This window comes from Schistocerca serialis, chromosome 9, assembly GCF_023864345.2.
Source record: "Schistocerca serialis cubense isolate TAMUIC-IGC-003099 chromosome 9, iqSchSeri2.2, whole genome shotgun sequence".
Lineage (NCBI taxonomy): Eukaryota > Metazoa > Arthropoda > Insecta > Orthoptera > Acrididae > Schistocerca > Schistocerca serialis.
In genome coordinates this window covers 440,035,967-440,048,050 of record NC_064646.1, presented here as the reverse complement: position 1 = coordinate 440,048,050, position 12,084 = coordinate 440,035,967, and the positions used below count along the sequence as shown (strand labels likewise).

The 12,084-nt window shown below is 39.0% G+C and overlaps 1 protein-coding gene across 1 annotated transcript in view; it reads right to left on the bottom strand.

Annotated features, from left to right (window-relative positions):
- LOC126418807 (solute carrier family 15 member 4-like) overlaps nucleotides 1–11,483 on the bottom strand; it is a 65,370-nt gene extending 53,887 nt beyond the window's left edge. Inside the window, exons 1-3 of the mRNA XM_050085744.1 lie at nucleotides 10,684–11,483; nucleotides 10,266–10,567; nucleotides 9,612–9,789 (exon numbers count right to left, since the gene is read on the bottom strand). Of these exons, the coding sequence (XP_049941701.1) occupies nucleotides 9,612–9,789; nucleotides 10,266–10,567; nucleotides 10,684–11,163 (960 nt within the window). The 5' untranslated portion in view covers nucleotides 11,164–11,483. The remainder of the gene's footprint in view (nucleotides 1–9,611; nucleotides 9,790–10,265; nucleotides 10,568–10,683) is intronic.
- Between the last annotated feature and the right edge of the window lie 601 nt (nucleotides 11,484–12,084).

Sequence of the window (12,084 nt, the reverse complement as noted above, 5' to 3'; positions counted from 1 at the left end):
AAAAGAGCCACTTGTATGAATATCAAGAGTTCAGATGGAAACCCAGTTCTAAGCAAAGAAGGGAAAGCAGAAAGGTGGAAGGAGTATACAGAGGGTCTATACAAGGGCGATGTACTTGAGGACAATTTTATGGAAATGGAAGAGGATGTAGATGAAGATGAAATTGGAGATACGATACTGCGTGAAGAGTTTGACAGAGCACTGAAAGACCTGAGTCGAAACAAGGCCACGGGAGTAGACAATATTCCATTGAAAATACTGACGGTCTTGGGAGAGCCAGTCCTGACAAAACTCTACCATCTGGTGAGCACGATGTATGAGACAGACGAAATACCCCCAGACTTCAAGAAGAAAATAATAATTCCAATCCCAAAGAAAGCAGGTGTTGACAGATGTGAAAATTACCGAACTATCAGTTTAATAAGTCACAGCCGCAAAATACTAGTGTGAATTCTTTACAGACGAATGGAAAAACTGATAGAAGCCGACCTCGGCGAAAATCAGTTTGGATTCCATAGAAATGTTGGAACACGTGAGGCAATACTGACCCTACAACTTATCTTAGAAAATAGATTAAGGAAAGGCAAACCTACGTTTGTAGCATTTGTAGACTTAGAGAAAGCTTCTGACAATGTTGACTGGAATACTCTCTTTCAAATTTTAATGGTGGCAGGGGTAAAATACAGGGAGCGAAAGGCTATTTATAATTTGTACAGAAACCAGATGGCAGTTATAAGAGTCCACGGGCATGAAAGGGAAGCAGCGGTTGGGAAGGGAGTGAGACAGGGTTGTAGCCTCTCCCCGATGTTATTCAATCTGTATATTGAGCAAGCAGTAAAGGAAACAAAAGAAAAATTCGGAGTAGGTATTAAAATCCATGGAGAAGAAATAAAAACTTTGAGGTTCACCAATGACATTGTAATTCAGTCAGAGACAGCAAAGGACTTGGAAGAGCAGTTGAATGGAATGGACAGTGTCTTGAAAGGAGGATATAAGATGAACATCAACAAAAGCAAAACGAGGATAATGGAATGTAGTTGAATTAAGTCGGGTGATGCTGAGGGTATTAGATTAGGAAATGAGACACTTAAAGTAGTAAAGGAGTTTTTCTATTTGGGGAGCAAAATAACTGATGATGGTCGAAGTAGAGAGGATATAAAATGTAGACTGGCAATGGCAAGGAAAGTGTTTCTGAAGAAGAGAAATTTGTTAACATCGAGTATAGATTTAAGTGTCGGGAAGTCGTTTCTGAAAGTATTTGTATGGAGTGTAGCCATGTATGGAAGTGAAACATGGATGATAAACAGTTTGGACAAGAAGAGAATAGAAGCTTTCGAAATGTGGTGCTACATAAGAATGCTGAAGATTAGATGGATAGATCACATAACTAATGAGGAGGTATTGAATAGAATTGAAGAGAAGAGGAGTTTGTGGCACAACTTGACAAGAAAAAGGGACCGGTTGGTAGGACATGTTCTGAGGCATCAATGGACCACAAATTTAGCACTGGAGGGCAGCATGGAGGGTAAAAATCTTAGACCAAGAGATGGATACACTAAGCAGATTCAGAAGGATGTAGTTTGCAGTAAGTACTGGGAGATGAAGAAGCTTGCACAGGATAGAGTAGCATGGAGAGCTGCATCAAACCAGTCTCAGGACTGAAGACCACAACAACACAACTATAACAAATGTTGTAGGTGTGAGATGCATGAAACATTCCATTTCCAAAATCATCCAGGTACTGGTCTTTTCATGTGCCACCATGTCAAGGGTGTATCTGTAACCAGGGGGAATCACCACCACCAGACTAATATCTCGCGGGTAACACTTGTGCAAATGGCAGTGGTCACTGTCAACTATTGAGGATCGCAACAACATATATACCAGGCAAAGTGCAGTAAATCACTCACCACTTCAACGCTGGCCAACAACAATCAGTGAGCAGGCATGCCATACAGACAACCCCTCCCCCCTGCCAGCACAGCACTTTGTGATACAGAAGCAACTGCTCGATGCACGCACCTCTCTTCACAATGTCACAATGCACAGAGTTCCCCTACAAGAATGGGAAAATTGCCACAAGACACCATATAAAAATGAAAAGGTTGCCTGGACCCATGAGGTGCAAGACATGTTGGTACATGCCAATGGTAGAATATCGCTGAAAGATCTCTCACAGAAACACAAGAAATTTTGGTCATACCAAAGGCTGGTAATGGCACCAAAGTTCGTGTCCAGAAACTCATGGATGACACCAGAATATAAATTGAGGGTAACAAACCAAAAGGACAAATGCTGAACTCCCTTTTCAAATGTCCCTTTACAAAGGGAAATCAAGGAGTATTACAGGAGGTTAATTCTAACATTGCTGCAAATGTAAGAGAAGCAAACATATATTTACTCCACAGTCTTGGGTCAAGTGATTTTAATTGTGTCATCAACTCACCTTGAATATCAGCTGAATATCAGCTGAAAAGTTGAAACATCAGAAGAGGGCCTTTCCATGTCAATTTTTTTTTACTTCAGAAAAAGTTCTCACCTGCCTTTCACCGATTCTGCTGAAATTTTGTGTGAACATCCACACATGTTCCCAATAAACATTAGTAAACTTTCAATATCACTAATTCAATACTACTGGAGATAAGTAATTTGTTTGGCCATACAGCACAGCTACCACCATTACAGCCATAATCTTTCGGTAACTTCGAGACATAATATCTCCAGAAATATTTTCTTGGAAGAAACAAAACAATGCCATCATGCACGGCTTTTTGCACTCTCGTGAGCAAAACATTAAAAAAAGATTTTCTGAGCAATTTTCATATTGATAAATTGAAGCAAAGTTGACAGAAAAAATAGGTACTTGAAAAAATGTGAAGTTTAGCTTTCTGTATCTCCAGAAGTAATTTCAGAATAAACCTGAAACTTTGCACATAACAACTTACTAATACAAGATCTTAGAATTTAAAATTTCATTCCCTTACTGCTTTACAGTGGTTTGCAAACTGAGGACAAACCTGACGATGTTTATAAAAATGCCCACTTTTATGAAAAAAGAGTCTTCTGCAAACTCTTTTAAACATTTTCATTAGAAAGCCCAAGTTCTAAAGTATCTAAAATCAGGATTTGGTTTTGCAGTGTGAGTGTATCGTAATATAGGTGGAGGTGCATTGAAACTGGGGCCATATACTCAAATTAAATCTGACTCTTTTTATCATGTACTACGATTGTTTAGTACTGTTTGTGGAAGATAGTATCAAAAGTTCTGATGACTAGAAAATGAGCTTGAGTCAGAAAAACTGCAAATAAGTTGGCAATTTTGTTTTTTAGACATCTCTACACCACTCAGCTGTACAAAATTCCTTTTATAGAAAATGAAAAGGAATAAGGAATCCAATAGAAAAAATAGTTTTCTCTTCTTTTGTGGCTCTAATAATCTGAGATAATCATATTTCAAAAATGTAGTTTTTTTAGTTCTGCTTTTCAAAATTTATTTGCAAATAATCCCATCAGTGACATCATCTGGCCAGCAATATATTTGTCCTCATGATATTCTACAGCAAATTAATGAAGCCTGTAAAACAATTAAGAGGACTGATGTAAAAGATAAGCTTAGGAACCTTAAAAAGACCTCTTCTAGCTTTGGTCTCTGATACTTATAGATCCTGTGTAAAGAAACTTATCAGGCTTGGCAATGTGTGGAAAGAAACCCACCCACAGCTGCTGTTGCACAGCTATCGAATGTGGACGCTAATGTGATGGGAATTCTAGTTTTCTCACTTTAAAATGAACCAGCAGCAGTTAAGCCACCAAGGACTATAGCAACACATTAATACAATTTTTCATCAGTACACTAACGTTGCACACAAACCTCAAACAATGTTAACACTCAATACACCAGACCTTAAACAGCAATTTAACCAGCACATCAATAGCATTACACAGTGAAAATATGTTCTAATAATTCTCTATAACACAAAAGCATTCCAAAAACTGTCATGAAGACTGGTATGAAATTCATCAAAATTTCCACAATGTGACAATGGTGTAAAACCTGAAGGCTATTTATATGATGTGTTGCAGCTGTTCTGCAACAGTTTTACTACCACGATCTCCACTACCGTGGTAATTCACAGTTAAACTGGGAAGTTTGTAACTAATTTGGTTCTGTAGTTGTAGCAGAAAAATAGCCTGAAAGACATGCCCTTTATGAAGAGTTTCAAGTTATTCGAACTTTATCTCACTTCCTAGTCATCAAAGCTTTTGATATTCCCTTTGCCATAAAGTACTAAAAAATTATGGAAATTACTAAAAGATGTCATATTTAATTTGAGTGCCAGCAGAATATGGGCCCATTTTCAATACACCTCCACCTTGTCACTGTTTTTTAGGGCATTATATGCTTACATTGCAAAACCAAATCTAGGCTTTAAGTGGTTTGGAACGTAGTCTTGCTAATGAAAATGGTTTAGAAGAGTGTCCAGAAGACTTTCTTGCAAAAGTGGGCCAAAACCAGCATTTCTTTGCCCTCAATTTGTAAACTACTGGAAAGCAGTAGGAGAATGAAATTTTGTATTCTAAGACCCTGTACTGGTAAATTTACATGTCCAATATATCAGGTTTCTCCCGCATTTACTTCCAAATATAGATAGAAAGCTAAACTTCATATTTTTTTCTTTAACATCTATTTTTCCCTGCTGATTTTGTTTCAAATAATCCACACTGAAATTCCTCATAGCTTTTTTTTATTATTATTTCACTTATGAGAGTGCAAAACATTGCACAAGATGGCCCAGTTTTGTTTCTTTCAAGAGAATATTGCTGGAGATATATACGTATCAAACTTGCCGAAAACTTATGGGCGCACTGTTGGCAGCTGTGCTACAGGGTCAAACAAATAACTATATCTCCAGAAGTACTGAATTAGTGACTGTGAAACTTTACCAATGTTACTGGAAACATACGCAACTGTTCACACAAAATTTCAGCAAAATCTGTGATGATCACGCAGGAACCTCTAGACCACCTAGCATGAACCAAAGAAGAAATAATAGCATGTCAGATGCACACCCAAAAGATGATAGAATATTCTATCCATTGAGAAAAATTTCAGGAAATATGTGCCCTCCAATAGCCTTGAAATCCATTTGTCAACAAATTTTAGAACATATTCTCAAATCAAATCTAATGATGTATCTAAAATAGATTGACTTCTTCCATGCAAAACAGTGTGGATTCCAAAAATATCAACCATGTGAAGTTCCACTTGCACTTTTCTCAAATAACGTTATGAAAGACTTGATGAAGATTGTCACACAGCTGCAGTATTTCCTGACTTCTGGAAATCATTGAACTCATTACCACACCTACATTTATTATCAAATGTGTGATTGTACGGGGTTGTTGCTGTGGTCTTCAGTTCAGAGACTGGTTTGATCTAGTTCACCATGCTATTCTATGCTGAGCAAGTTTCTTCATCTCCAAGTAACTACTGCAACCTCCATCCTTCTGAATCTGCTTAGCGTATTCATCTCTTGGTCTGCCTCTATGATTTTTACTCTCCACGCTGCCATCCAATACTAAACTGGTGATCCTTTGATGCCTCAGAACATGCCCTACCAACCAATCCCTTCTTCTAGTCAAGTTGTGCCACAAATTCCTCTTCTCCCCAATTCTGTTCAGTACCTCCTCATTAGTTATGTGATCTACCCATCTAATTCTCAGCATTCTTATGTAGCACCACATTTCGAAAGCTTTTATTCTCTTCTTGTCTAAACTGTTTATCGTCCATGTTTCACTTCCATACATGGCTACACTCCATACAAATACTTTAAGAAAAGACTTCCTGACACTTAAATCTATACTCAATGTTAACAAATTTCTCTTCTTCAGAAACGCTTTCCTAGCCATTGCCAGTCTACATTTTATATCCTCTCTACTTCGACCATCATCAGTCATTTTGCTTTCCAAATAGCAAAACTCCTTTACTATTTTAACTGTCTCATTTCCTAATCTAATTCACTCAGCGTCACCCAATTTAATTCGACTACATTCCATTATCCTCGTTTTGCTTTCATTGATGTTCATCTTATATCCTCCTTTCAAGACACTGTCCATGACATTTAACTGCTCTTGCAGGTCTTTTGCTGTCTCCAGCAGAATTACAATGTCATTGGCAAACCACAAAGTTTTTATTTCTTCTCCATGGATTTTAATTCCTACACCAAATTTTTCTTTTGTTTCCTTTACCACTTGCTCAATATACAGATTGAATAACATCAGGGATAGGCTACAACCCTGTCTCACTCCCTTCCCAACCACTGCTTCCCCTTCATGCCCCTGGACTCTTATATCTGGTTTCTGTACAAATTGTAAATAGCCTTTCACTCCCTGTATTTTACCCCTGAAAACCTTTAGAATTTGAAAAAGAGTATTCCAGTCAACACTGTCAGAAGCTTTCTCTAAGTCTAGAAATGCTAGAAATGTAGGTTTGTTTCCTTAATCTTTCTTCTAAGATAATTCGTATGGTCAGTATTGCCTCACATGTTCCAACATTTCTTCAGAATACTAACTGATCTTCCCCGAGGTTGGCTTCTACCAGTTTTTCCATTCGTCTGTAAAGAATTAATGTTAGTATTTTGAATCCGTGACCTATTAAACTGATAGTTTGGTAATTTTCACACCTATTTTCTTTGAGATTGGAATTATTATATTTTTCTTGAAGTCTGAGGGTATCAAATGAAATTTGTGACTAGACTGAAGTTTCATTGGCAGTGACAAGCTGTGTGTTATTTTGGATGGAGAGTCATCAATAGATGTGGAATTAACTTCATGTGTGCCCCAGGGAAATGTGTTGGGATCCTTGCTGTTCATGTCATACATTAATGATCTTGCCAACGATATTAATAGTAACTTCAGATTTTTTATTTTCAAATAGTGAAGTTATCTATAAGGAGCAGGCAAATGAAAATGTGACTGCTGGAAAGAAGTAAATTGTATATTATTTCAAGAGTAATTGTCATAGCCATTAATGCATTTATCCCACAATGGACAAGATGGTCAATAACTTCATGGAAAAATGTTTGTGGAACTGTGCTTATATCCTTAATCCAAAGTATATTGACGGACACGAATTTCTTTCTTCAAGACTCCAATAACATGGAAATCACATGGGGAGTGTTGTATTCTACCTAGTTGTCAAAAATGGGGTATCTAGGAAACCTGCTTCTCGGACCACTAGACAACAATTCAAGCAAATCATATTAAAGAGTTTCATTACAAAAGGAAATGATTACAACACTTAACTTTATGCTAAACAGATGTGTCCATAGTGAAGGGCAACGGACAAAATAATAAATCCCTTCAGTACAGACAATGCTACATAGTAGAAGTGAAATGACTAGTCTCAATGTTATTCTTGAACTTGCTGCTGTGGAACTGGGCGGCCAGTCAGGTGCAGCGCTTATGTTCTCTTCACATAGAGGGCACTGGCATCACATTATCATCCTAGAGAGAGCTCAGTGCGCACGCAATTGGCTGGATCTTTCATGACCCTCTCTGCTCTAATGTTCCCGACTGGTGTGCCAGCATTTGACTTTACGCTGGAACATTAAGACATTGGGGCTATATGAAGGATGTATAAGGGCTTCCCAGTGAAACTTCTGCAGAGTAGTCTAATCAACCTTGGCAGCGTGTGGGTGGGCATTTTGTTGGCAGGTTGTTAAGACTACGCTGCACGAGTTTTGCTGAGGAGCCCTTACGCAACCTCCACACAGTTCCAATCTGCCTCTTGTAGATTTACTTTGCGCAAAGAGGTGCACACCTGGGAGCAATGGTGGCTCTGCAGGCACAAGCAAACATTTTTCCATGACAGCACTGACTAACTTGTCTGTCAGTAGACTAAATGTATTAACAGCAACGGTGATCACTTTCAAAATAATGAACAGTTTACATACTTTTATTGTCATCTGCCTCATTTTCATTTGATTGCCCCTTATACAATGAACTGCTGACTGAAAACAACAGCAGAAATATTCAGTCAGATCTTGATAAAACTTCAAAGTGGTACAAAGACTGCCTTACACATACATATACGTAAAATTGTGTATACTTCACAAAACAAAACAACAAAAAAATTGTAGCACCCTATGACTACAATATCAATGAGCCACAAATGGAATCAGTCAACTCTTAAAAGTACCTGGGTGCAATGGTCTGTAGGGATATTAAATTGAACAATCACATGGACTTAGCTGTAGGTAATGAAGGTGGTAAGACTTGGGTTCATTGGCACAATATTGGGGAAACACTGTCAATCTACAAAGGAAACTGCTTACATATCACTAAACAGGGCTAACAGGGATACTGAACACATACAAAGAAGGGCAGCAGAAGAGGTCAATGGTTTGCTTGACCCATGTGAGGGAGAGATATGCTGAAAAACCCAAACTTAATTACAGCTGTTCAATTCAATATCAGCCAACAGCACAACATGCTGATACCCTATCCTACCACCTATGGGCCAGATCCCACACTTGACTCTAACAAAAGACCATGCTTGCATGTTGTCTTGAAAATCACCAAGCAAGGTTTGTATGCCTTGTCCATTCTATGAACGATTTCTGTGGTTTGTCAGCATCAGCAGAGCAGTAACAGTTTTGCTGTGTTTCAAGCTTATGCTACAATGCATCACTGACATCAGGGCAAAAAGTCACTGATTGTACATAGAACTCCAATATATTCCCCTTCTACACTTCTACACACTTTCCATAGTGCCCCCCCCCCCTCCCCTTCACAAATCTTGCGTTCTTGTGTGCGACACAGAAACTAACATTAATTTCATTCTGGTAACAATAAATGAACCTATGAGAGAGTTTTCTGTGCTACCCCTCCCCTCTATGAAAACTGTGCACCCCATCACACTGCAGCATTGGCCGTTGGAGGAAAGGGGGAAGACAGACAAGGATATCTGAGAAGGAGCGGGGAGAATGGGGCTGGTGTGAATCAAAATTGTAACCACATTATGTAACAGGCTGTTATTTAGCTTATGGCAAAATCAATTAAATGCTCTGTTATTTACATCACTGTACATAAATTACATGTGTGTTCCTTAATGATTACCACTATACCTGGATCAGAATAATGAATGATGGACAGCTGAGCATGGAAGGTGGGATGTTGTCAGTTTACTGTTATGCAGTAGCAAAATGTGGCTCCAGTAGTGGCAGCTGTGCAGTTCCATACTGAGTGTGTTTATATGTTATATGTTAAGGCGCTGCAAAGCAATTTGCCAGTTAGCTCCACACATTCTATTAAAGGTACATACCAGACAGGGAAACAATAACAAATCATAATTATGTTGCAGACCACGACTGTCATCCACAGCTGACTGCTAAACAGCAACTGAGGGAGGAGAGTAACATAACAACCGTGCAGAGGTGACCAAACTCATAATGCAATTGGTTGTTGATATGGTTGCTGTCCCATAAAAAAACTAGCTGTCAATCAGTTTGTTATTCTGATCCAGGTATAAAAGAACTATCAGACTACATAAAGAATAAGTGGATTTGCTTACTCATACAACTGAAATAAACAGTGCAGTGAATGCTCACCTGAAAAAATACTAGCCAGTATGGAGAAAGGCAAACAAAAAGTAACAAGATAGCTCCTAGTCTCTTGACATCTTCTACAGCAGAATCATGATGAGTTCCACCATATCGGATTTTGGCATAGTCCAGCCATGAAGGCGAGGGAAGATTACGCTGTGATCGCCTCCCAACAACAGGAGAACTATAAAAATGAAACAGCTTAATGAAAAGAAGGTAATGATACTACAAGTAAGCCTACCTGAGGTCGTAACTTATTGCATTGTAACATTTTTACTATAAAATATATGGCTGAATACTAAGCCTCCACAAACGATTAGTACTACTGTAAATAAAATACTACTACTTGTCACATTATAATGAATGATGTGCTATGAAATCACTGCAAATAGGGACGATAGCTCCAGCATCTAATGAAGGAAATAATTGGGACTCTATATGCCCACCACATCAAATAACAGTTCATAAAGGCTACTGCAGGAACATGAATCTTCGAAAAAAATCACACGTCATATCTTTAATATCATTCATAACAGCAAGAGCCTACTGTCTACAATCTCTTGATTCTTTTACATATTTCAGACTTCTCTACTTAGTTTACCATATTCACTACGTTAATCTGTGATAAGACTTAAGGGATGCAGACATACGGTTGCTCACCTTTGAATACTCGTAGTGCGTAAGTGACAACGTCCAACAATTGCCTCACGCAGTATGCAGAGAATATTCTTGAGCACTGACCCAGCAGGACGATGCACTAAATAATACGGTCTACCGCAAGCAAAGAGCACCAATGCTAGAGCAAGACAGGCAGATGTGCCGATGAAGGCACGAAGAAATCCATGGGTCATATCTAGTGCCACATAAGACAGTGCACCAACTCCCAAAAGGCTACCAATATTGACACACCAGTAATACCAGTTAAAGAACTTCCTCAAAGAATCTGTTCCCCCATACTTGACCTACAACAATACACAAAATTACAGTGAATAAGAAACTTCAAGACACATCCAAGGGTAGTTTGTAATATAGTTCTTTCTGTAGTTCCTCTCCAAAGCAACATCTGATTATCACTTACCTGCTCAGCTCCAAAGGAGGGAAAATTTGCTCGAACTGTCCCGGCTGCAATGCCTATTGCAATTAATATTGCATACATCTCGTACAGGCAGTGTGGTTTAGTTGGATCCCTTACGCACAGCAAACCCGCTGCGGCGGTTGCCAACAAACAAAAACCTAAGGTATACAACGCTAACCCGGTTACTAAGGCCCAGTACCTCCCAATGAGAGCATCCGCCAACCATCCGCCACCAACAGCTGAAAAATGCGCAACACCAACAAGCATCAGCACAGCTGTCATCGCTGCACGCGGTGACCACCCGCCAAGACTTAGGAAAACAAATAAATTTGCTACAAGCGCATAGAATGCCAGCCGTTCAAGAGTCAAAGTTATCAAAACGACAACGCCTGCAATTCGGCTTCTTCTGGGGTCCCATGGTAAAGGTCCACCCTGTTGCGGCCTAAAAAGTAAAGGAGTAGACTCTGTTTCCATATCCGTCATCTTTCAACTGCGGTCATATGACTTGAGCGAGTTAATGTAGGAAACAATCTCCGGACGCATAAAAATATACGAAAACTGACACGACTTTTCTGAAAATTGCATTCTTGCAACATGTCATACTACATAACAACATTACGGCTTTTCCCTAGTTTTATTTACGTAACGATCCGGTTTACGTGCAACCCTACACTCAAAACAGCAACAACACGGCTTGTACGTCAATCGTTGTCGCCAGAGTTAACGCTTAACATCATTGCAGAACAAAGAGGTATATTTTTGTTTACATAGTTCCTGTGGGCCGTCATAGTATGATACGCACGCCTGATGGATTCAACATGGAGGTAAAAATAAGGGATACAAACAAAGAGCTATTTGTTGGTTTCTCTACTGAATCCACATTATATTGCTGAAGCCATACTAGTGGAGTAGAGCAAGACATTTGTTCCTGTAAACCACCGAATATTATTGGAGAAACTGTGGTGTCACGGCATTAGAGACCTGGAATTCTGCCTCATTAAATCTTCTCTCCGCATCAGGAAACAAACTCTAAGCTACAATGGTCAAAGTCCACAGTTACTGAATGTTACTAGCGCTGATGACCTCGATGTTGAGCGCCCATAAACCCAAACACACACTGAATGTTACTAGAGGTGTTCCCCGAGGATCAACGCGTGCGCCACTACCGTTTATAATATTTATAAATAAATATGCCATGAATGTTTCTGGTTTATGCTGATGATTAAGCTTTCATAAATTCTGGGAAGGACATAAATAAACTGAAGGAGCAAAGTAAAGTTTTCCTCGGATCATCCAATATGTGGTTTGAAGCATTGAGTGAGCCATTAGCTACGAAAAGGCAATAAATATCTCTTTCAGTTTATCCACTGTTCGTGCTGCGTCCACTTCTACCGAACAACTTGG